The 25,495-nt window shown below is 59.5% G+C and overlaps 1 protein-coding gene across 1 annotated transcript in view; it reads left to right on the forward strand.

The window, feature by feature from the left end:
- Positions 1-25,495, forward strand: part of LOC117649509 (probable chitinase 10) — a 52,893-nt gene continuing 27,398 nt past the window's right edge. The window contains exon 1 of the mRNA XM_034392379.1: positions 1-243. Within this exon, the coding sequence (XP_034248270.1) occupies positions 241-243 (3 nt within the window). The 5' untranslated portion in view covers positions 1-240. The remainder of the gene's footprint in view (positions 244-25,495) is intronic.

Below are 25,495 nucleotides of genomic sequence, written 5' to 3' on the forward strand. Positions count from 1 at the left end.
CAGTACGACTCGGTGCTCGAACGGGACAGAGAGACACGCGATAGCGCGATAGCCCAGCCAGGCCCTCAAGGCCCTATCCTTGAAGTCCACCGCGTCGAGTCGCGCAGCGTAGCGCCGTGTTCGCGCCGTGTAGCGCCGCGTGGCCTAGGTCTGTGCGTTTGTGGGTGCCTGCCTGCTTGCTTTGGATTTGTGCGGCGAGCAGCCGAGTCCCCGGGCGAAGGGTGTCGAGCGGCAGTTGACATGGTGAGTACCAGCCCGGCCTAGGGCCCCTGGGGCGCCGTGTTTTTCCAGTGTCGCAGCACGCCGCCGGGAAACTCTGCCACACCCCGCGTGCCTGCCTGGCCGTGTCTACGACGGTCTACGACAATCTCGCCTCGCCGTGCGGCCTTCGGGTGCCTCCGGCCGCGCTGCTCGACGCGCAGCTAATTGCAGAGGGAAGCCCAGCCCACTGCGTCCAGAGGATGAGAAATTAAGCGCGCTGCGGGGCTGCGGGGCTGCGGGGCTGCGGGGCTGCACGACGTCGGGCCACGGCGCGGTCAAGCCGCCAGGCGGTGGGCAGGCCGTCAAGTAGTTGAGGCAGTTACCCCGTCCAGGGCCTGGAAAAGGGGTCAGCGTATCAGCCCGGCCCTGCCCTGCCCTGCCCTGCCCTGCCCTGCCCGGCCCTGCCGCGCCACCGCGGGTCCATCCAGACGGCCACCAGACGCCCCGAACGGTTGGGAAACCGGTACTTGCACCGCCACCTCCGCGGAGGCACCGCGTGGTACCTGCTACTGCCAGGGCAAACGAGGCTGTAATAATGATTGGGCTATAATAAGGGGAGTGTGTGAGTGTGCGTGTCAGTGTGGTGGGGGGGGGAGGGGGGCACGCAGGCCGCGGCACCTTGTTGCGCCCGACGGAGAGTGCGCGTTTGACTTTTACATGTGTTGTGGTTTGTGTTCGAGTCGTTTCAAAGGTTTCGCCCCCCCTTGCAAGCAATGCGTGCGGGGTGGGGTGGGGTGGGGTGGGTGCGCTCTACATCGTGGTCCCGGCCGTGGCGTACTGCCCGCTTCCTGCATTTTACAACTTCCCTGCCCGCGCCGCCGCGCCGCCGCACTGCAGTGTGATGCGATGCCGTCCGTGGTGCGGTGCGGCCAAGCCAGGCCAAGCATCATCCATGCGGCCGTGCGTCGCGCCGGTCCGTCAGTCCGGGGAGTGGCCGCCCACAGTGTTAGCGGTCCTATAGTGTGTCGGCATGAAATATGTGATTCGATTCGCGCACTTTGACCCGCCCCGCCGTGCTAGGGTTTCAACAGGGGCTACACTGCACTGCAGCTGGAGCGCGCCCAGCCCCGCGCTCGAGTCTCCAGCCCGCTCCAGCCCGCTCCAGCCCGCTCCAGCCACACGATATGCACTCAAGGCCGGCCGGTCCACGCCGCTCCAGCCCGAGTCCCGGGCGGCTCCAGGCGACTCCAGGCGGCTCCAGGGGACCAGTACGGCCCCGGCCTGGCCGTAGGCTGCCGTAGGCTGGGCCCAGCCAATGGACACTTGGTCAGGGCAGGCCGGCGCGGCCAGCGGCCAATCAGATCACAATGGACTCGGTGGACGCCGTCAGCCCGCTGGAGGCGGGCAGGGGCGGCTGGAGGCTAGAAGCGTGCTGGAGAAACGTTCCAAATGGATAGATGGCTAGGCCGCCTCGCCTAGCCTCGCCGCGGGGCTGCTTGGCTGGGTGGATCAACGCGCGCGACTCACAACCCGTAAATCTGAGACCGTGCCAAGTGTCCGAGGTGCGTGCGGTCGCGCGTGGGCGAGCTCGTAAAACAGACGACGGAAGCTTTTCGATTCGCCCGCGGCAGTGGAGTGGAGTCAGAAGTTGGCTTCACCACGGTGACGGCATGACGGCCAGGTCCGATTGTTGCGAGCGTTGGAGCCAGGGCCAGACTACCTGCAGTACCTGCCGCATTCTTTATGATGTGGTCGCAATGTGCATGGGTACCAGCGTGGTGCCGCGTGGTACCAATACAGACCAATACAGACTGATTGGCTGAAACGGCGTGTTTGGCAACACTGCGGGCATGGAGAACGAGTGCAGTGTGTAGGCGGGACAGGGCGTGGCACAGACAACACACACACGCACGCTGGTGCGCACACTGGTGCGGCCGCGCGGCCGAGTTGCAAGGTCCGGTTATACTTTCAGCCGCCGACTACACGTCCAAAATTGAGGCATATCTCTCGTCTCTTTCGTTTTGAAATCCTCTTTCGCATCGCCATCTTGCCACCAAAATTTCCATACGGTATCAACCCTCATCTAAATGCGATTCCGGAGTCAATCCACGCCGTGTGTGCATGTCTGGTGGTCCGGTGGTCCGTCGCTGTTCATCTGTCTGCCTGCCTGTCTGTCTGTCTGTCTGTCTGTCTGTCTGTCTGTCTGTCTGTCTGTCTGTGTGCGTGTCTGCGCGTTGAACTTTGGCCGGGTTGCTGGGCGGGCGCGGCCCCACGCCTTTAAGATAAAGGGAACCACGCGAGCTTCATCTGGATTCAGGTTGAGCTGAGCTAGAGCCCCCCCCCCTTTCCCCCGCGCCAGGACGTGGACGTGACTGGCGAGCAGGGGGTGGCCGCGACGCGACGCCACTCCACTCCACGCCACTCCCGCTGGCAATACATTGGCTATTTTACCGAGTCAGAAAGTGTGACTGTGACAGGTGGTGGCATTTGAAATAAACGGCCGAGCTGACCGCGCCTGGAATCCGAATCGGTGCCGAGCGCGTGGGAGCGCGGTGCGCGGCTAGCAGCCACCACAACGGCCAGGACGGCGGGGTGCTCACCACTGGCCCCGAACTGTCCACTGTCCGCAGCCTCCACCCGATTCTGCGATCCTGCCACGTTTTCCGCCCCCGTTTTCCCATCCCCGGCCCTGTGCCCTGCCCCTGCATGCCCTGCATGCCCTGCACGTGAGCCGGGCGGCTAATCTCCGGCAGCCGGTCGACCGGCCTCTGGAGTGTGGTGTCCCGGCCGGCCCATGCTATAAGGTCCGGTCCGGTTCCAGAATCCAGGCTAGCACGTGCGTCCGCGATCGTCGGCTGTGAGTTCAGCAGCTTTCATGATTCAGGTAGCCCAGTTTTTTTTTTCGTTTTCGGTCTTCTAGGTTTGACTACTTTTGCCTCCGGTTTCTCTCACGAAACAATACCGTCACTGAGCCGCGTCTCTGCAGCGACCGCGGTTTGCCTGAAAACCACCGGTCCGGTCACCGAACAAGTCAAGCCGCAAAGGAGGGGGGGGGGCAGGTGTGTTAAGGTGTGGGCCATTTCTCTAGCTACCGTAGAATTAGATAATCCGTTACGCCACCGGATTGTTCAAACTTTTTCTGGTCACACCGCATGGCCCACATCAACCCGCAACGAGTCAGTTCGCCCTCTGTTCCAGGTAACTTTGCAAACAATTCCTCGCATAAAACGACATTGACGATTGCAGTCAATAGGCGCGATTTGCGGTGGGTCGGGTCGGGTCGGAGGTTGAGCAATTTATACCCAGAAGCGCATTGTGGTTCGCGAGGCGGGGCGGGGCGGGGCGGGGCGGGGCGGCCGCGAGGTCGCGCACGCCTCGGCCGCGGGTCGCGGCGGCACGGCCCGCGGCACGGCCCATGGCGTGGCGGCAGCGCGGTGGCGGTCATCGAGCCTGCCAGGAATACCAAACGAGGAGGTGAAACCATTTCGGAAACCGCGCAGGAGCGGCGCTGAGGGAGGGGGCTTGGATCGCCTCACAATATTATTACAGCCAACCTGTACCTATAGAAAATAGGATATTGTCTCTTGTTTCAGAAAGTTTGGACCGAAGTATTTTCCTGCATCCCGCCTGTTTATGTCGATATCGAGTCCTGACCAGCATAAAGGAGTGCCTGCTTCTAGTCTCCTGCCGATTTTTTGATTTGATTTGTTTTGTCACGGCTGCCGGATCCGCGTGGAGCCAGCCGCACCGCCATTTCCCGCAGTCACAATCGATATTCATACATTGTAATGTTTCGAAAGTGGCCGCCTTGCCGCGCGCGGCCGCGCGCCACTCGGCGGGGCTCGGCTCGCGGCATGCCACACTGCAAGCGCCGTGTTGTAATGCACGCCGATTGCCTGGAGGCGCGGCACGCGGCAGCACGCCAGTCTGTGCTGCGCGGTGCTGCGCCGCTCAAACACCCTCATTATCGCCGTGTTTTCGGCTGCTTGCCCACCGAGAGGGAAACGGACTCTGCAAACATTACCATCATTTCTTTTGGAAAGGAATAAAAATGAATCTTCGGCGCGAGAGTTGAACTTGGAGCCCTGAGCCCCGCGTGTGCGCCTCCGTTTAGTGCTGGGTCCTTGCCCCCGGTACACCGCCATGGCGGCGTGGGGCGTGGCACGAAAGAAAGCCAGCGTGTCGCATTGCCGTGTCACGTGACAAAAAGGTGGTCAGTGTTTCACCGGACACGCCGGCCTGGCCGAGGGCCCGACTGCAACGCGCACTGCAGCTCTCAAATGTCGCGAGTGAGAGGGATGCCTTTCTTCGGCCTGAACAGCGGCGACTCTGTGACTGAGCAGGGCCTGCGCCGCCTGCTTGGGGAGTGCTGAGCCATGGCGCCTGCGCGGTAGGCAGCCCGTCCGCAGCCCTGCTCGACGGGACAGTCAGAAGGACGGCGCTCGTCCTGGCGGTAACTTCCGACCCCATTTGGTCTTCTTCATCTACCAAACTTGTTTTTGTTGAAGTTTTTTTTTCATCTTTCTGGAGCTTACTACATGCCACGGCATGGGAGGTGTCCGTCGAGAACACGTTACGCAACGACGCAGCACGCCAGGACCCTTCGCCACCGTGGAAACTGTCCAGCGGACAGTAGTAAGGGCCTCCATTCGAACACGCCGCCATTTTATCCCCCACTACTGTAAACACTGTCTTGCGAGCACTGTCCAGTGCTTGGTCCAGCAGACAGTAGTAAGGGACCCCCATTCGAACGCGCAGCCATTTTAGCCCCTCACAACTGTAAACACCGCCTTCTCCTTGTGAACACTGTCCAATGCGTGGTCCGGTGGGCAGTAGTAAGGGTCGTTTATTCGAACACGCTGCCATATTGGCTGCTTACTACTGAAAACACCGCATCTCGGGCACAGTCCAGAAGACAGTAGTAGTAAGGAACCCCCATTCTTACAAGCCGCCATTTTGACCCCTCACCACTGTGGACAGCGCGTCCCAAGTCGCAGTGTCTCGGAGGATGGCGCTGCCGTGCTCGCGGAGAGGCCCTAGGCCAGTGGTTCTCAACCTTAGGGTCGCGACCCCCAGTGGGGTCGCGAAATTTTTTTAAGGGGTCGCGGCGATGCTGGGGTCGTGTTTTAGGCCGATTTTAAGCAGCCACTGCGTCTGATCCGAGGCGGGCATTTTGCTCCCTCAACGGGCAATCGGTCTTTGGACCTTCCTTTAGCATGCCTTTGTTACGGAGTGCGATTGTCAGTCTTAGTTTGGGAGCAGTATTGTCTCAAAGTTGGCCGAAACGCTCAGAAATGTCTTTGAAAAATCGTGTTTTGGGCCGATTTTAAGCAGCCACTGCGTCTGATCCGAGGCGGGCATTTTGCTCCCTCGACGGGCAGTTGGTCTTTGGACCTTCCTTTAGCATGCCTTTGTTACGGAGTGCAATTATCAGTCTTAGTTTGGGAGCAGTATTGTCTCAAAGTTGGCCGAAACGCTCAGAAATGTCTTTGAAAAATCGTGTTTTGGGCCGATTTTAAGCAGCCACTGCGTCTGATCCGAGGCGGGCATTTTGCTCCCTCGACGGGCAATTGGTCTTTGGACCTTCCTTTAGCATGCCTTTGTTACGGAGTGCGATTGTCAGTCTTAGTTTGGGAGCAGTATTGTCTCAAAGTCGATCAAAACGGTCGCAAGTGTCTTTGAAAAATCGTTGTGACTATTTTGGTCAACTTTGAGACAATACTGCTCCCAAACTAAGACTGATAATCGCACTCCGTAACAAATGCATGCTAAAGGAAGGTCCAAAGACCAATTGCCCGTTGAGGGAGCAAAATGCCCGCTTCGGATCAGACGCAGTGGCTGCTTAAAATCGGCCCAAAACACGATTTTTCAAAGACACTGCTGACCGTTTCGGCCAACTTTGAGACAATACTGCTCCCAAACTAAGACTGATAATTGCACTCCGTAACAAAGGCATGCTAAAGGAAGGTCCAAAGACCAACTGCCCGTTGAGGGAGCAAAATGCCCGCCTCGGATCAGACGCAGTGGCTGCTTAAAATCGGCCCAAAACACGATTTTTCAAAGACACTGCTGACCGTTTCGGCCAACTTTGAGACAATACTGCTCCCAAACTAAGACTGATAATTGCACTCCGTAACAAAGGCATGCTAAAGGAAGGTCCAAAGACCAGTTGCCCGTTGAGGGAGCAAACTGCCCGCCTCGGATCAGACGCCGTGGCATGTTAAAGGAGGGGTCCCGTGGGGTCGCGAAATTTTTCCTGGGGGTCGCGGAAATTTTTGGCTTCAAATTTGGGGTCGCGAGCCGAGAGAGGTTGAGAACCGCTGCCCTAGGCCGTCGCCTTGCCGTCGCCGCGGGCCGCACGCGGTTTTATTATGGAAATAACCAGATCCACCAGATCGGAAGGTCGCGTATCGGCTTCGGCCGCGGTGGCACTGGCCCAGGGCCCAGGTCGTCGCGCGGCCCGGCGGCCAGGCGGCGGCGCTTCGAGACACTTCGCCTCTCGCGGTCACCATCCAAAATAAAACACTAGGCGAAACTGGGCGCTGCTGGGCGCGCGGCGGGGACGCCGACACCGACGGCCCGGTTTCGAAGAGGACGCTCCTCTCGTCTGCGCTGGAACGGAGCCGATCGTTTTAATTGAGTGTGCCGTTGTCGTTTTCTGTTCAAAAGCGGACCGTCCTGTTTCACCCGCCCCACGTGGCAACGCGCACGGCCTGTGGGACCGTGGCATTCAGACACGCCACTCCCGAATAACTTTTAGTTTCTTTCTGTTTTAGAAATAGAAATTATGTCACCGCCGGTGTCGCGAGTGCGTATGGCGGTGGATCGGGAGCACGGTCGTGCGGCAGGCTGGTTCCGAGTTGTCCTGTCGCCGCTCAGTCTCTCTCGCACCCTTGCGGAACGCCCCGTGGCAGAGACAGCGCGACGGGAGCAGTGTCCGGAATGAGCCTGCAGGGCCTCGGCAAGGCCGGCCGCAGCCGCGCCCCGCCACCCCGCCATTACTCGACCACCGCCACCACCACTGTAACCTCCAGCGGGCTCAGCGGGCTCAGCAGGCTCAGCAGGCAGGCCTGACCTGTGACACTGAGTCCCACGGAAGTGCGGCACGCTCTGCAAGTCGCTCTGCAAGCAGCGCGGCAGGCGGGCCGACGCGGGCCGACGCGCATAACGTCGTGTCACACCTCACTCGCCCTGCCTGATGCCATGCGGCGATACGACCCAGCTGTCCCTCTCGCACCCACGGGGCGTCCCGTAGGGTAACGAGAGAGACGGGCCGACAAAGCACTGTCCGGAATCAGACCACAGTTGCTGCTGCTCCCGCGGACAAACACACTCCTCGCGCACCCGCCGTTGCCCGGCGTTGCCCGCTCATGGCGGTTCCCACGCGGCCGGCGGGCCGAGGCGGGCCGAAGCGGGCCGAAGCGGGCCCGGCCATGGGAAAGGGGAAACTAGGGGGAGCGAAACCGCAGAGATGTGTGCCCGGTGCAGCGCTGTGCAGCGCTGCTGCCGTCGTTTGCCTCTTTCAGCCCCTCTTCGACCTCCCCCTCCCCCGCCTTGCCCCCCTCCACCTCACCGCAATATCTGATGGCATCGCGACATGCAGCGGAGAAAGGGTGATAGGTTATCGGCGTGCCGCGCGGTGGGGCTGGCGGTGACTAAGCGACGTTGCCGGTAAATTGTTTTCGAAACAGCTACCTCCAGTAGTACTCTTCGGCTCCGCAACATACTTCATTCCAAATCGATCGTAGTAACGAAACGTTTGCACGTCTAGTCCGTTCCGCAACGACTTTCCTTCCTTTCTGTGCTTGTCGCAGGCCGGACGCGTTGTTGGTTGTTGTGTGGCCCTGGGAGGCCCAGTATGGCTGGCCTGCGGGCTGGCCGCCCCCCGCCGGCCGCGGTGCCGCCGTGCCGCAGCGCCAGGCGGGCAGGCCGGCAGCCAGGCGGCAGCAGGAAGTGAACCACGCAAACCAAGCAGGCGAAGAAAGCCGAGCGCTGCGCCGATCCGACCGCGCACCGCTCACCACCACAGCGCCGCGGCGGCCGCGCCAGCCGGCGCTAGCCCACCGGCGTGCCTCGGGGCGTGGTGGCGTGAGGCCTGCCCGTGGCGTGGCGTGCGCGGAGGACGGATTACAGCGCACAGGCACACGACAGTGTCGCGTCATGCGAGAGCGTCGCGAGGGCACCGACCAAGCTTGCTCCAACGAACAACCGCGTCGCGACGCTCGTCGTCGCTACTCCGGGCTGCTGACCGTGCTCCCAGCCCCAACGCGGCGGCGTGGAGTATTGACTGTCTCATTTTGCAACGCCGTTATGCGCACGACGCGAGGGAGGCCCTCGAGGCTGACGGCCGTTTCCCTCTCTCAGAACAAAAGCGCAATTCGGACTGGACTGCCGGCAATGCAGCCCGTCTGGGGCGGGCAGTGGCGGGCAGGGGCCTGCAGCAGTGGCAGCACTGCAGCCCGGACGTGCACTCCAAGTCTAGCCGGGCCGGGTCTGGCCGGGGGCCAGGCCGTGCGAATAGAGACGTGAGCGCGTGCGTGCTGTATTCCGGGCCTTACTTTGTGTGTGTATGTGTGTGTGTGTGTTACGTCTCGGCCGCATTCGTGTGTGTCATAATATAATCGCCGCGGTGCATTTCAGCGCCTTCCTATACAGCAGTACGACTGCGTGCGCGTTGCTGTGTTAGGTTGGTGAGCGTCCTACATAAAGACTGGGTTCAGCGGCGATGAATGAATGAATGAATGGCTTCAAAATACATCGAATTTCCTCTCACGCCGTCGGGCTTGCTTTCTCTGCATTTACGGGCCGCCTCATAACGAGGCCTGCAGAGACCCACAAAGACAAACGCAGCGTGACGTACCGATTTACAAAAGTGCTTTCTTTGCCCGTTAAGAACGTTGCGGAAAAAGCCGCGCGCAGGAAATTACTTCCCAGAAACCACCCAAGCAGAGTGTCTGTTCATCCGGGAAGGACGCCGCTCCAAATAGGTGCAAGGGCCACGGACCGCAGTCCAGAGAAACTCGCCGACACAGCGCACCTCCCGAAAAATGGGGAGGCGGGATTCTTTAAGTGTAGCTGTCACTTGATGAGGATTTTTAAAAAGTTGGCAACAGTTTCTTAAAAAGTTCGTTACCAGAAATTAAGCACTTTTTTACCTCCAAATCTTGCAAATCTTGAAATTTTTTTTCTCCCTGAGTTGTCAACCCTTGCCCCTACCACCGGCTTGACGGTCGTTCTGATTTGCATATCACTCGAGACAGACATGCATGCCTTATTGGTTGACGGCGTTGCGACGCTCCGCGACGCCATGCGGGGCATCAGCACGTCGTCCAATGGCACGTCTCGTCTCGCTGCGATGCCAGCCGTGCCAGCCGTGCCAGCCGGCTACTATATGGTTCCACGGATGACATGCCACGGCGCGTCTTACGCAAGTTACGCAAGGCCCGGCCGGCATCGCCCGGGGCTGTGCCTGGACTGCGCCGCCCCCTCCTTAATAAAATGTGTCCCATGCGTTACATAAATTACATTTCCAACGAGAGGCACGATATCCTGCCCCGAATCTTCGTGGCAGTCCGCTTGTCCCCTCTCTGAATCACTGAGACCGTTAGACCGAAGTCTTCGCCGCGGCCGTTCGGGAGCAGCCCTCTGCTGCCCCATCCTGCGCGGAGTGAAACTGGAGGCGCGAGTCAATGTTTGACGTGTTCCTGCTTCACCTTGTACTGCCTGCATGCCTTCTCGAGCACGGCGAGCTCGGCGAGGCTGAGGGCAGGGGAGGGGGCGCTGCGTTGCGTAAGGGAATCAGTCAGTCCAAAGTCAGGCAGCACCGCCATATACCCCGGGCACGGCATAGCGCTATGGCCGTCGTCCCTGTTTGCGCAGCAGCAAGCGCAGCAGGGCATTCAGAAAGGCGAAAGCACTAAAGTGCGGCGGCCCGTCGGCCCGTCCACGCACAGTGATTTCAAAGAGCCGCTAAAAGGCTGTGGTGTGCTGGACGCGCCATCATGCCAAGTTCTAAAGTGGGACTTGAAAGCCGCAGCTGGCCGAGAAAGACGGCGCATAGAGACGCACCCCAGCGCGCACGACGGCAGGACGGCGACGACGGCACGAAGCCCCTGGACACGCGTCTCGCCGCCAGCGCCGCGTCGCGCCCATGAAAGTGTCGTGGCGTGGAGTGTCGTGCACTTGTTGCTTTCACCGAAACGGCGCCGCGGCGCTCGTGTGCAGTGTGAGACACGGCGCGGCGATCAGGGCCATTGTGGGACGGGACCGACGGGACGCCTGGTGCACCGCTGGCTAGGCCTGCGCGTCGCCTGCGCGTCGCCTGCGCGGTTCCAAGGCCGTCGGCCCCTCGCAAGCCCGCTGCCCCGCGCCGCCCTGGCCGGCCGGTCGCTGGTCAGTACAGCAGGAGACCCAAGCCAAACCGGCGTCTTGCCTTTTCTGTCGCGTTCAACCTGGCAAGAAATCCTGCTGCGCTGTCTCTCTCACGCCCAACGGGACGACCCATGAGTGCGCGAGAGACAGAGCGACTACGGCGGCGTTCGGGACGACTGCTGACGCCGTCCCTAGAGCTGATGTCTTAAGTGGAGCGACATAACCTATCGGTGGTACGCACCAGAGCGCCGCGCGGGCTCGCTGTCCGTCGAGACTTGGAAGCCGATTCGGCCGGCCGGACCACATTGCCTCATCGCCCTTGACCTCCGCAGGTTTTTACTTTATTTCATTTACGTCCTGTACGGACGGCCTCGCCGCCGAACCGGAATCCTCGTTGCAACGCCGCCCTCTCTCTCGCACTGACCCGCAGGGCAGTGCTGTTAAAGTTAATTTTTTTTGTTAACGAGTTAAAGTTAAGCCGTTAACCTAACCGAATTAACGTACTCGTTAAAGTTAAGGCTCTTCAGCATTAGTTAACGAGTTAACGTTAAATTAACGCATTAACGAAGTTAAAGTTAGTTTTACTTCTTGATGAACCGAAGACGTTGTGTGATTTCTGATTTTGACAGATTTTCAGTCCTCAAGATGCCAAAAATGACTAACTTTCGAAACCTTTCACAAAATTGAGGTTTTGTTCATTTTCTTTCACCAGACATATTCTACATATTGTATGACCCAAAAGTCGGCAAAATATGCATACACAGATGAACAAAGTAAACGTTAACGGCGTTAAGAAGTTAACATTCCTACTTAACTTAACTCGTTAACGTTAAGACTTTCTGACTACTTTAACGAGTTAACGTTAATTCGTTAATTAACGTTAACGGCGTTAAATAACTTCGTTAATCGTTAAATTAACTTTAACAGCACTGCCGCAGGGGTGCGAGGGAGACAGAGCGTCGCCGTGCGAATCAGATCGGCTCGCCCTGCGCATAGCGGAGCGCTGCGATGCCGAAGGGTGGCGCTTGACCATTATTCGCAGTCAAAAGGCGGTGGAAGGACGGCGGGAGACGGTGCGCGGGTAAGGGCTCATTACCTTGCCGACGGTTTTGGAGGGAAAACGTCCACAGCGTCCGTAGTGCAGTGGCTGGCAATGGTCCTGGTGGTCCGCGTCGTGACGGAGGGGGCAATCAGAAAGGTGAGCAGGGTGGTCTGCTTCAACAGCCCCTCTCACCGGAAAGGAAAAGGAAAGTGGGGTTATGTTGACTGACTACGGTTTCAAAACAACGCGCCCACAAATCTAACCAACCTTCAACAATGTGCGATAGCCTGACAAACTTGAGATCACTGTCCAGATCCAGCTGAGCTAATCAATGAACGACCGTTCTCGCTGGGCCAGCTAATCTTTTGTTCGGCATCGCAGCGATCGCAGCCGCACCTCGCCGGCCTAGCTACGCCACTGTGTGGGCGTTATGGCACGGCTAGACACGGCGCGGTGAATTGCGGATATTGGTACAGCAGTGGCGGAGTAGGTCAGCGCGGTGCCCGCCTCAGTGCCACGCCGCGCCACGCCGCGCCACGCCGCGCCACGCCGCGCCACGCGCACGCGGGATGCACGGAGCGTGACAGCCACGCTCCCGAGCCATCATCGGCGATGTAATTGCCTCTAGAACCGCGTACAGAACGAAGTGTGTCAAATGGGGCTAACGCGTTTGTTTGTTTTCTGTTTGCAGGTAAGCACGCGTCAGGTGAAGCGCGTTCGCGAGCACGTCGGAGCCGCTTTGTTGCCACCAGTGAGTGACACGCCCCCACGGTAGGGCGTGGACTTTGGAAAGGCGAGGAAATTGATGGGAAAGAGCGTGGACGGATTCGATGCCGGGCGCGAGTGGGGCGGGATGATACCGGCCCCATTATACGCCCCGGCGTAATGGTTCCTCTGAGTCGGAACGACATCGGAACGACGCGACGTCGGCCTTGTTCCTGCTCCACTCATTTCCTCGTCCAGATTATGGTCCCCTGTCGCACACATTGTTCCAGAAGGCCGCCCGCGCGCGTGTGTGTGCGTGCGTATGAAAGCGTACGGTGCATGTGTGAGTGTGAATGTATTCCGAGTTGCATTACGAACGAAAGTGCTCTCTGACTCACCCAGGCAGACGTCATGCCGTCTGTCACGCCGTGTTCGAGTGAGCGTGTGTGAGTGTGTTGTGAGGACAGTGCACTCTTGGCGTGTCCTTGCGGCCTCGCCAGGCGTCGCTCTTTGACGCGGCCGGGCCGCGCTGCGCCGCCGGAACATGAGAAGGAGAGGTGACAGCGGAGAAGAGCCGTACTGGGCACGGCCGCCGTCGTGGAGCACGAAGTCGATTTGGTGTCCATTTCGCTCCATTTGCGCCGCGGCCGCGGAGCCTGGGCCAGCCGGTGCTGGTCTCCAACCAGTCCCTGGGGCCGAGCGACGAAAGTCTGCTGCCGCCGCAGCCAGCTGAGTGGAAAGGAGGAAGATGACGGCGTCGAGGAGGGCGATGCCAGGCGATGCGCTGCCGCGTCGGGGCCCATCCCATCCCGGAGCGGACGGGACGGGGCGGGTCGGCTGCCTATCGTTTCCGGATCGCTTCCGGGTTCCTCGAATCCTCGTGTGTCGAAGTCGATCGGCTGGCTGGCATGGCGTCTAGCAGGCAACCCGCTGCACCGCGGGGCCGTCGGCGCGGCTGCTCGGCGGCCGCGGTAGGGGGAGGGGGAGGGGTGGGGGAGGGGTCTCGCGCGCTCGCGGCGCGGCGGCTTGCCGCGGCCAGGTGAGGGGGGCGCGCGGGCGCGGCTCGCTGGCGGTGCTGGCGGAGAGCGGCGGGGCGTGGCGGGTGCAGCGCGGTGAGAGGGGCTAGTCGCGTCGCGGTCTTCGCTAGTCGCTCGGCCTGGCTTGGCGGCCTGGCTGGTCGCGCAGTGCTGCGCGTTGCTGCCTGCTGCTGCCGTTGGAAGGCTGGCGCGGCCGTCGGTCGGCCACCTCCTCGCTGGTGCTGGTCTCCCGACACCGGGCGGTGAACGCGCAGCTAGCTAGATTCGCGGCTAGACGGCGGACGGCCGCGCTAGACAGCTAGCGAACCAGCGGCGACAAGCCCGCCCCGCGTCCAGCACCGCCAGCACCGCGCGGCTTGCTGGTCCGGCCTCGACCTGTTGCAGGCCGCGGCTGCCGTGGGGCTCCACACTCGCTGCGCTGCGCCTGCTGAGCCTGCAGCGCCTCGCATGGCGTGCGAATACCAAGGACGACCACACCCTGACGGATATTGCGCTCATATTTCGAAATGGTCATGCGCGGCCAAATTAGCCCCAAGGCAGGAACGATCCTCCTTTTTTTGGCGTTTGCCTCGGTTTTGGCGTCGGATGGCGTCCTCGTCTCACTGGCGACGTGCATGGGAAATCGTTATTATGAGCAGAGTGGAGGGTTTGAACCGGGCACCATTGACTATTTAGAAGGGGGCGCTATTTTCGGCGGCCCTATTTTTGAGCGCGCGCCGTAGTCACTGTCCCGAGACTTCCCTCACGAGTGCTGCTCTGTAGCGCTGTAGCGGGGGAGGCCTTGCCAACCGTGGTGACTCGCGTCTCCCCCTTTCCCCTCTCTCCGAATCACTTGATAACAAGCAGGCGCTCTATAGCTGCGCTGGCGGTGCCCCTCCACCACGCGGCCCTAGTCCCCCCCCCCCTTTTCAATCTAGCGCGCTATCTCCGTCTCTGTCACTCTCACGCAGCGGAAGGCCCCCCCCCTCCCCTTCTCCATCCTGTCCGCTTCCACTCTCTGCCGCTCCCTGTCCAGCAGACGACCTTGTGGGCCTAGCCGCCAGGTGAGGTAGTTATCATGCATGAGTGCGAGCGAGACGGCGAGACTGTCGCCTTGTGCTCGCGGTCCACGGTGCCTGGGATTGGACGTGGGCGTGGCGGGGCGTGGCGAGGCGAGGCGAAGCGGGGTGATTTCAGAGCGCCGGCCGCCGAGTAAGAGAAACTTGGGACAACCCTCATTTTTATTCGCCATACCCGCGGGGCGTTCGGACTCTCCCTTCACTCTCTCGGCTCGCCTTCTACTTCTTCTTCTTCTTCTCCTCCTCCCCTCGAAGAAATAGTGCGAGCCTTTTCATCCGCGACGACGTGTCCAACCAAATTACTCCCGTTGTTGCTGCGCACAAAAGGCGGCATGATTGCGCTGTTGGCCACACTGTATGAAAAAGAGGCGAGTGCGTTGGTCCACCTGTGTGCCAATGCCCGCCAATGCCCCTGCTACTTCCTCCATCATTTCATCTCGTTTCCCTCTTGTTTTCGCCGTGCCACGCCCACCGCGCAGTCCCATTCCAGTTTGGTTTCTCTCTTCCGATCGGAAGTCGGAACGGTTTCCCATTACCATCTGCTAAACAAAGCTAGTCCGGACGGACGGAAGCGAACGGCCGCCTAAACGGGCATTGTGAGGCTCGAGTATTATCGAAGGCCGCGCGCTAACGAGAAGTGAGGTTAAAAAGCGCGCGGTCCTCGTCGTTGGGTTAAATAACCGTCGTGAGGGACTTCATAGAGCATAGACCAATCAACTGAGAAACTGGTGTGCAAACAATATTTGAAACACACTTCCAGTTGATCCCATTCATATTATCTATCTCGGGTTTTGCGAGTGACGACTGTTGCCGCCATTGGCAGCAAGATTTTAACTTCAAAGTATTTCGAACCGCGACAGTGTATGCAGAAATTGCGCTCCGAGGCGGGGCAGCTGCTCGCGGACAGGCTGCCGCCGTTATGCTAATACTTCTTTATTCCTGCTCACAGGGGAGGATGAATGGAACCGTCCTCGCGTCCTCGCGACCAGCGGCTGCAAGAGCTGCAGCGTTCTGCAGCACTGCAAAAGGGACGCTCGCGACGGGTCAAGCAGGGGAGGTCAATATAGTGGCTTCTGCAATCGCAACCTCAATATCCTATCTCAAAGGCCTAAACTGCTGCAATTGCGTCTCAAAGCTCCAGCCCCAAGAGCCTTAACAAGATCCACTGACCCATCATTATGAAACAACTGTGCCTTACCGTAAAGTAAAGTAGGCGGGCGGTAAGCATGACACGCGACCAACAATGCCCAGCCTCGCTCGACGCGGCCGTTGGTGGTTGGTCCGTAGGGCGTTGTGTTGAGAGGCCTGGCGCCGTGCTGCCCTTGCCGGCTGCCTGCCGGGCTGCCTGTCGGGCTGCCTGCCGGGCTGCCCGCCGGGCTCACGTTGCGCCGAGTGGCTGCGAGTGGCCGAGTGGGGCGACCTTCGCCCCGTTTTGGGCCGCTGTAGCGCGCGGGCCGTCCAAAAGTGGACACCGCTGGCGTGCGGTGCGCGCCGCCCGGAGGACACTATCGTGGGCACCCTGCCCGAAACAGCGGCGTCAACGCCAACACCACACAAGCAGTGGCGCGGCGGGGGTTGCCAAGACTCTCTGGAACGCAGGATCCACAGCGAGAAACTCAAATCTAGCTATTCAATCGTGGCTGCACTGGAAGTTGACACTCCACAGAAAAATAATTACAGGACACGCAACACCTTGGCGGCGCTTTTAATCCGGACGGCAGTCTAATGAGTTTGCGGCCGCACTGCGTTCTGTCTCTGTCGCACTCTTTAGCGCTCCGTGAGTGCGACAGAGACAGAGCGGGGTGCGCTGTGGGCGGTGAAGGGTGGAGGCGCCGCGCTCGCTACCGGTGGCGCCACGTAACACCGACACCTGCACTTGATGCGCTGCTCGCACTGCCCTGCACCGCCCCGCACCGCCCCGCACCGCCCCGCCTCCCTCGTCGAACACAATGAATGCCGCCACGCGACTCAAGAGCGCCGCCGTCCGCGCGTCCAGCACTTGCAGCGCGCGCCCCGCCGCCCCGCCCCTCCTCGCGGCTTTCATCGTGTAATTGCCAGGGTTCGCGGTTCGAGTCCCGCCGCCGGAAGATCCTCCACACGATTAGTTTTGCGGTGGAGGCTCCCACCGCACGCGCGCCGCCGCGCTGCGTTTCCGGTGGGATGCATTTTTCATGAACGGATCGCCGGCTTGCCGTTTGCGAAACGACAACAATTTCGATAAAGCGCTGTTTTCTGCCCCAGACTGCGAAGCACTCAATAAACGGCTGACGTACTTTCTTTAGATAGAAATGTTTCTATTCTTGAGTGGGTGGCGGTGGCGCGCGAGGTCCTGGTGGAGGTGCGCTTGACGGCGAGCCGATGGGAACTGGGTGGTGCCCCTGTGTGAGTGCGTGAGGGTTCGGAGGCACCGCGAGGCACCCGGGGCCTGCCCAGCGCGCCCCGTGCGAGCGGCGGAAAGTTCTTTGGCCGCTCGCGCCGCTCGCACCTCCACAAACAACAACATTCAGCATGCGGGGCGCGTCGCGGCGCTTTGGGCGCTTTTGGCGCGGCGAGGCGGCGGTGTCTCCGATGCCTCTTACTTTCTCGCTGGGTCGGCCGGGTCGGCCGGGTCGGCTCGAACCCTTCACAATGCGCCGGCCAGGCCAGGCCCGGCTCGTCACGGCCCGACGGAAGACGAAGACGCTCGCCCATACGCGCACTGAATCGCAATGCAGCGTGGCCGGCGCGGCCCTAGCCCAGCGCACCTCGGCCGTCGGCCTGGCGGCCGTCTGCGCCGGATGTTGACGGCCGGGGACGCACTGGCGGCAAGGTCGACCAAGTTCAACCCGAGGGGGCAACCACTAGAAGTCTTGTGTCCCCTTAGCGCTAGGAATCTCTGGGAAATCTGGAATCTTGCTCCCAAAAAGGCCAAAAACAAGCTAATTTTAGGTGGAATATCGGTAAAAGTCTTGTGAAATCCGACGAAATCTTCAGCCTTAAGAAATCTCGTGTCCCCCAAACATCCAATGTGGTTGCCCCCTCGGTTCAACCACCACTTCGGGGGAACAGCCCTCAAACTCAAAATACTCTTGAAAAATTAACTTCACCTAGGTTTTCCTTATTTTACATGAGATTCTCTTTTTCACTGAACGGACCGCATTGCCACTGTTAGTGTCTCACACACACACACACTCACAATTTGACTTTCTCCGCGCAGTGGCGGGGCAAGGGGTGGGGGCGCGGGACAGGGTGATGGACAGGGCGGCGGCCATTACATTCACGTACGCACACGCGTACGCGCGCGTACACAACACACCCACACACGACGGACACACCGACACACACGTGTCGTGCAAAAAGGAAAGCACCGACACAATGGCAACGGCGACCGGCGAGCAAGATCGGGGCAGCGCCGGGCAGCGCCGGGAACAGAACGGAACAGACCGATAGAAAACTGGCCGGAGATAAAGTCACTGGGAATAAGTGAAACTTGCGTTCCCGCTCCCGCCCCTTTTGGCGGAGCCACAACGTCCGAACGCAGTGCAGACGGCCGCCAAAGGAACCATAACAAAGGGTTGCCGAAACGGGATATTAAATTCTCGGAAGCTCAAATAAATTCCTCCATCTTCCATAATGTTTCAATTTTTCAAACCAGCGTAAAAACGACCCATTTTTTTCGCGTTGGAAGCTCTTTGCCCCAATCAGGCACAGAGACACTTATTTAGATTTCCATAAGGCGTCGTGTTAGTAATAATAAATAAACAACGAAGCGTCTCCCCTGACAACATAAAAAAAATCTGTCGCCGGCTGGCTGTCCCCGTTCCCACTGCTGGCCGCGGAGGGGGAGGAGGACACCTCGCTGTGGATTCTGCGATGCGCATCTTTTTTGTTGTTGTTGTCGGCTGTTGTTTTTGGGCGCCGGTTTTTGTCTTGGCCATGAATGAAATTGGTTTCCCTGTTATCTGCGCGGCTCGTGCAGGCTCGCGTGCGGCAGTGTGGCTCGCAGTGTGGGCGCCTCGCTGCCTCGGAATATTTAGGCGCGTCCGCCCCACCCGGCCCCACCTTTCTCCGCCGGGATGCATAGGCCGGCTCAAGGGCTGCTGCAGTACTGGAGCTGGAGGCGGCAAAATTTATTCGAGAAAGCCGCGGGCGCAGGTTCAAACCCCGGCGGGGGAATTTTTTTTCTTTCGAGATGTTTTGGCGGTAGCGCTAGTGAGTAGCAGCACGTAAAAGGCCAAACGGGAGGACGGGCCCCACAGTGTGGGCCCCTGTGGGGGTCGGCCGCGGGGTCGGCCGAGGTCGGGGGTCACAGCGCGGGGCCGGGGGGGTCGCCCTGGTCGCTGGGTGACGGTCTGGCTGTTGCGTCAACCAGCAGCTGCTGGTCGAACCGCCTGCAGGGCCTGCAGGTGCGCGGCAGAGTCGTTTATCGAAGAGTCGTCCCGTCGCTCTGTCTCTCTCGCGCCGCTCCGAGCGCCCCTTGTGTGCGACGGAGACCAGAGCGACTCTTTGAAATCGTCCGGCAGCCACGGGCACCTGTTTCTCAGTCCACCTTCCTCCGCGGCATTTTGTCCATCGGCTGAGCAGCGCGTTCGTCGCTGTGTCTCTCTCGCACCCCACGGGATGCTCCACGCCGAGAGACAGAGTGGGAGTCAGCAGCCCGCTGGTTTCCGCGCGGGCCTGGGTGGCTTGGACGGGCGGGCCGCTCCGTTTCCGCGTATTGGCAGAGCCAGCAGAGCGAGCCACTATCGGCAGGGCGGGCAGGGCGTTGCTGTTGGCAGTTACGTGCTAATGGCACCCCTTATTCGCAGATTGGGGAACGGAGAGGCCGCGCCGCAGTGGCTGCAGGGAAGGTGGAAGCGAAGCAGAGCGAGGCGGTGGGCGGGGCGAGGCGGCGCCAGCGCGCTCATCGCAAGCGGGAAAATGGAATCGGAGGAAAAAAATGGTGGCGTAACCCGAATTATATGCGACGTAACTTTTATTGAACGTGCGGCAGGCTTTCGATTGGGAAACATCACATCAGGGCGATGATGCACTGTGAGTCTTCTCGCAGTGCCCGTTGAGTAATACGGTGCACCCATGGCACCCATCTTGGCACCGCGCTGCTTTGCCCGCCTTTGCCGAGGGTCACGAAAGCAGGCGCCCCGGCAAAACAATGCTGCACCCTGATTGGTCAGCTTCCCCGTTTCCGGTGATGCAACACTGTCCTGTCTCTCTCTGTCGTCCCGGCCCGTCCCGGCCCGTCCCGGCGCGCTGCACGCCGTTGCATCGATGCACCCATTTGGCGCGCCCTGCCCGGCCCTGCCCCTTTGGGGCGCCTTCCTTCCGGCCTGGGTCCCTCCGCCGCTCCGCCGCCCGTCCAAACAACAACTATAGATTGATTTGTTTTTGCTTTGTTTGCCACTAAGCTTGGTCTCACGCCAAAGAAATTATAACTGCGCTCACAAATATTCTTTTCTAAGATGCGTTTTTCCTTTTTTTTCAAAAATTATTAATTTCCCTGTAGTTTAGGGTGTTGTTGAAATGCGCTTGGAACGCCACGGCCTGTCGGTCCTCGGCAGTCCTCGACTCGCCCGGAGAGATGATGCAGCGTCGCAAGCGGCTGCAGCGGGGGACCCATAATTCAAGATTAGCCGCCGAAAACGCGGGAAAGGGGAAGGGGGTGGGGGGGCGCCCGTGCGCACGCCACCGCGCCGCTCCAGGGCCATAGCCAGCCAGTAGTCCGCTGCCCGCACTTTGCGCTGAGTCTTTCTCGCACTCCAGTGAGTCGTTGGGGAGAGAGAGGCAGAGCGACGGGCCGGCCAGGCGCCGCGCGATTTGCTTGGCGATCCGAGTCCAAAGCGGCGCGTCTATCTTCCAATTAGACCCCGCCCACGCAGTGGCTCGCAGTGGCGAGGCAGCGTCGGGCGGCGGCGGGCAGCCGGATGGATTACCGGCCATGGCCGAGGCCGCCGAGGCCGACGCCGAGGCCAACGCCACGCCGCCAAGGCCCGCCAAGGCCTCGCTGTCTCCCGGGCGGCGCGTCGGGACCGTAGGGGTGATGCGAGAGAGCCAGTCGTCGGTGTGGGGATGACGGCATGACGCGTCGGAAATGCATCAGATTGGAGATGGAATATTGCCGGGCCGCCTCGCCGAGCTGCGCGCGCACACACAAGACTCTCTCACACACTGTGTTTCTCTTTTCAATTATTGACTCGCCCGGCGGCCCGGCCCGGCCTGAGGGTTACGCCCCGGAACCCGTCGCTGTTTGTCTACCTCCCGGTAATAGACCGGCGTTTGGGTCTCCGGCGCTCCGGCAACACACTCTAAAAATAATCAGTTTACTTTTAATTATTTTTTAGAGGAGTTTTGTTCCATTTCACTTCATAGAGCCCCCTGAACTGAAGGTCGATGGCGAAGATAGCGATTTCTTGGAGAGTGTCCACAGCGGGGTGGGGTGGGTGCCCTACGGCGGAGCGAATGACCCAGATCGGCTGCACCGCACCGCTGCAGCCCAGCCTGACGCTGGCGCGCGGGCTCTCCGTCTTCCTCGCACTCGCGGCCGCCTCGTAGGCACCAGAGCGAGACAGAGCGACCGCTCGGAATGGCTGGCGGCGTCCCCGCCGCGGCCCGTGGCGGCCCGTGGCTTCGATCTTAAACCCCATTCACGAGCGGCGGCATTAACAGTGCGTGTGCTTTTTGCTTGTTTCAGGTGAGTCCGACACCAGGCCGCTGCGCCCGCAGGGCCCGCAGCCAGCGGCGCGATCGTAAGCTGTGCAAAGAAGTCCCAAAAGCAGAGCGCCCTCCTCGAAATAACGCCGACTCCAGTCCTTCTTATGTAGACTTCCACATTCCGAACGCTTTCCGGTACACCTTGACACCGCAACGCCACCGGCTTGCTTTTCATGTGGCGTACACGACGCGCTGCTGGTGGTAGCCGTTTGGTCACTTTACGCGGAAGTGCGCCTAACGAGTGTGTGAGTGTGTGTGTGTGTGCGTGTGTGTGCGCGGAGCAGGGGGTGGGGGTGTCCTTGCGGCAGTTTGTCGAACGGGGCGTGGTCCGCGCGGTGCGGGGGTCCTGGCCGGTGTAAGCGGCGAAGTGTACCCCCCGGCCCAGGGAACCCTCGGGTACATCTCGCCTAGGACCAAGGTACCCGGGGGTACACAACGCCTAGGCTCAATGTACCCCGGGTACCTCAGGTCTGGGGGGTACACTGAGCCTAGGCGAGTTGTACCCCGGGTACAAAAAGCCTAGGCGAGTTGTACCCGGGGTACAAAAAGCCTAGGTGAATTGTATCCTCCCTCATCCGAGGGGAGGATACAACTAGCCTAGGCGAATTGTACCCCGGGGTACAAAAAGCCTAGGCGAATTGTATCCTCTCTCGCCGAGGGAGGATGCAACAAGACGAGGGGATTTATATTCTTCCCCGGCAGGATTGCGATGCGTCAATGGTTGGTTTTTAATTGAACCGACGGAAGGCTTCTAAAACTGAATTGTCCAACCAATCCTAACCAAACCTAACGGGCTCGTGACAGATCTTACTCTACTCGCGACAGATCTAATTCTCAAAAGAAATCGTACAACCTTTCCTAACCAAACCTAACGGGCTCCCCTCGGATGAAGGAGGATACAATTCGCCTAGGCTTTTTGTACCCCGGGGTACAATTCGCCTAGGCTAGTTGTATCCTCCCCTCGGATGAGGGAGGATACAATTCACCTAGGCTTTTTGTACCCCGGGTACAACTCGCCTAGGCTTTTTGTACCCGGGGTACAACTCGCCTAGGCTCAGTGTACCCCCCAGACCTGAGGTACCCGGGGTACATTGAGCCTAGGCCGAGGGGGTACTCACTCGGTTTTTTCGGGTACACAGAATATGAATATGCGTGAATACTTGTGAATACTTGTGAATACTGAGAATCATGAATCTCCGAATACAATAAATCTACACGAATATCAAAGAATATGAATGAATAGTTGGGAATATGTTCGAATACTTGAGAATATATGTGAATATGTCAGTTAAAGAATAGAGCTTTCCGGCAAGCCGAGAACCAGGATTCTTCCCGGATCGTCCAAATATGGACCCGAGAGTGATACCAGAAGCTCTCGCGCCGAATTTCGGGCAAAAGACCGACGAAATAATGTCAACAAGGACTAAAATACCTCTGATTACATGGGAATACCCGTGAATACTAAGAGAATACCCGTGAATACTTACGAATACTTCCAAATATTCTGAACATGTGTGAATATTGAGAATACTTGTGAATACATGAATATTTATGAATATTTAAGAATATGAATATGAATATCCTAGTGGGTACACAGAATACCTCGAGTGAATACCCCCTCGGCCTAGGCGTTGTGTACCCCCGGGTACCTTGGTCCTAGGCGAGATGTACCCGAGGGTTCCCTGGGCCGGGGGGTACACTTGTCCGCCGACACCGGCCTGGCGGAGGCGGAGCAGCCCCAGAGGACCGGGCCGGACTGACTCCGGACAGTGCCGCGCCGCGTCGCTCTGTATCGGAGTGCGAGAGAGACAGGGCGTGTGCGGAATGGGCCGGCTGCTTGTTTCGGCGTGCAGTGCCGGGCAGGGCAGTGCCGGGCAGGGCAGTGCCGGGCAGGGCAGTGCCGGGCCGGGCAGTGCCGCATCGCGTGCGGGCGCGGTGTGGCGCGGTGGCGGTGGCCCCACCCAGCGAGCGTGCAAATACAGCCACGTTTCCAAAAGTTTTATGCAACGGGCGAATCTTGGCATCGCGTGAAAGTCCCTTCTCCTCCTTTGCTGTCTCTCCAGGGACGCTTGTGTTAGGTTAGGTTAGGTCGAGTTTGGCGTGGAAATGACGCGAAATCGACGTGACTGCCCGCCCCGCCCGGGCCGCGGACAATGCTTGGCGCCTGTCTCTCTCACTCGTCCCCAGGGCCGTCGCGCTAGGGGTGCGAGAGGGACAGCAAGTCGGGGACGCAGATCGAGCGGCGAGTCACGAGCGGGCCCGGAGTTTGGAGTGCGGAGTCCGGAGTCGGGGCGCAGACCAAGAAGGGAAGCAAGCAAACTGCATGCATTGTCATCGCCCTCCTCTCGGTGTAGAAAGTCCCCCGCGTCGTGTCGCGCCGCCGGGCGGACGACGACGGTGCGATTAAAAACCCCGACGGAAAGAAAGAGTTTTCGCTATGGGAAGTTGCCAAAATTGTGGGTCCTTTTGTGTCTTTGGGCCACAGTTTCCTTATTTTTCAACGCATCGACCTGCGGTTTGATTCCCATGACTGGGCTTCATCTCCCCTGCTATCCCACACACTAACCGAGCATGCAGTTCAAGCATTTCCCTGTCAAAACAGGCTAAAACTGGGCCAAATGTAACTTCCGTGCTGTCCATTGTCCAAAAAGTCCGTGTTCCAAGGCGAAAATCTCTTGAACTATTTGTCGGAGAGCAAATCCGCGAACAGCCTTTTGTTCCGTTGGCAACCCTTTATGACACCCTTGGATAGCAATTTATTCCAGTGACTCTTACCTCCTGCTTTATTGGATGAAAAAATGTCCACCGTGTATTGGTTTTCAAACATCGTAGGCTTTAGTTTCGCGCCTCAGCGCCGAACCTGTAGCGGGAAAAGTTCGGCTCAACGCCCAGAATCAGCAGCGTGGTTTCCTCTTTCCAGCGCGCTAGGCGGATTTTCGCTGGAGGGCACCATTCTGGCTAGCTGGACCATCGAAGGTAAAAATCCGGCATGTGTCAGGTTTGTGTGTAACATTCCGTGTCATTAATAGCAAGCTTGCTACTCGGCCTATCGATTTCGGTCCACCAGGCCATTTTGCGCTTTCACGTCTTTTAAACTTTAGGCGAGACACCTGTTCGATTTGGTGAACGGGTTGGTCCGTTTTCACGGTTTGTTTGATGATGTAACTTCCGTGCCATGCACATTTTCGGTAACTTCCGTGCCATTCCCCCATGTAAAGTATAGGGGAAAAATCGAAGAGCGAGAAAATACTGGCCTCCTTCGGAAATGCGTTTAGAATGACCCCTAGAATACAGGAAAAATACTAAAAAAAATTTAGAACGAGATATTTTTTTCATTTTTTTCGGAGCCAAAAGGACCCACAATTTTGGCAACTGCCCAGAGAGACGGAGGGACACTGTTCGGAGTCGAACTGCGGAGAGGCCTCGGCCGCGATCGGTGTGCCCGATAGAGAGGAGGGGGCCTCCCCAAAGAGTGCGAGTGTGTGAGTGAGTGTGTGGTAGCCCGCTGTCCGGGTGCCGCGGTGCCGCGGGTGCAGAGCGGTGCAGAGAGCCCAGCAGCCCAGCCCCATGTCAAGGCCGCTGGCCGCCGCACCGCGCCACCATTGTCGGCAGCGAGGCAGCGAGAGGCTGTTTTGTACCATTGTTGGCCATCATTCTTGGCTTGGGGAATTGTTAGGCCCTATTGTCTCCTAACTTGTGAGAACCTCACTTACCCACGGAGGCCTCCACGCCAGCAGCCCCCCCCCCCCACACACACACACACGCACACGCACACACACAGGCGCGGCGGCGCGCGTTCTCCCGAAATAGTCGCTTTTCCCTTTTCCACCGGTTCGTCTTCACTCCACGCGATGCGCCATGGCGATGCGCGAGGTCGCCGAGGTGACCACCACGATGACGGCGAGGTGCAGTGCATGGCGCCCATGGCGGCGGGCTTGGCGGCGGGGCGGCCGAGTCCGGCAAAGGGCCAAGGACGGGCCCAGCAATTTGCACCAACGTGGAAATGCCCTTCTCGCCCTGGTCCGCGTGACCAGCGACCTCCCGCTCGGATTTCTTGTTGTTGTTTGTTTTTTTTTTAAGTCGTGCGCCTGCCCCCTGGCCCTGCCCGTCCGGCATGGCGCCTGTGGGGTAGGCATCCCGGTGGCGCCAAAGTTCGACGGGACTGCCTACGCTGCAGGCGCTCGGCCCGCCCGCCGTTCTTTTTCCTAGCCCAATTTTTTTCTGCGATTGTCTGAGCGATTTCTCTGTCGCCGCCACGCCCGCTCCTCCTGGATTCCTTGGCACGCGCCGCCGGCTGGGCGTCGCCTCTTCGTCACTGCGCGCTGCTTCGTTACGCCGGCATTGTAGTGCGCGGCGCTTGGCGTCCCCAGGAGGGCCGCGATGTTGGCACGGCG

This window comes from Thrips palmi, unplaced genomic scaffold, assembly GCF_012932325.1.
Source record: "Thrips palmi isolate BJ-2018 unplaced genomic scaffold, TpBJ-2018v1 HiC_scaffold_4, whole genome shotgun sequence".
NCBI classification, from domain to species: domain Eukaryota; kingdom Metazoa; phylum Arthropoda; class Insecta; order Thysanoptera; family Thripidae; genus Thrips; species Thrips palmi.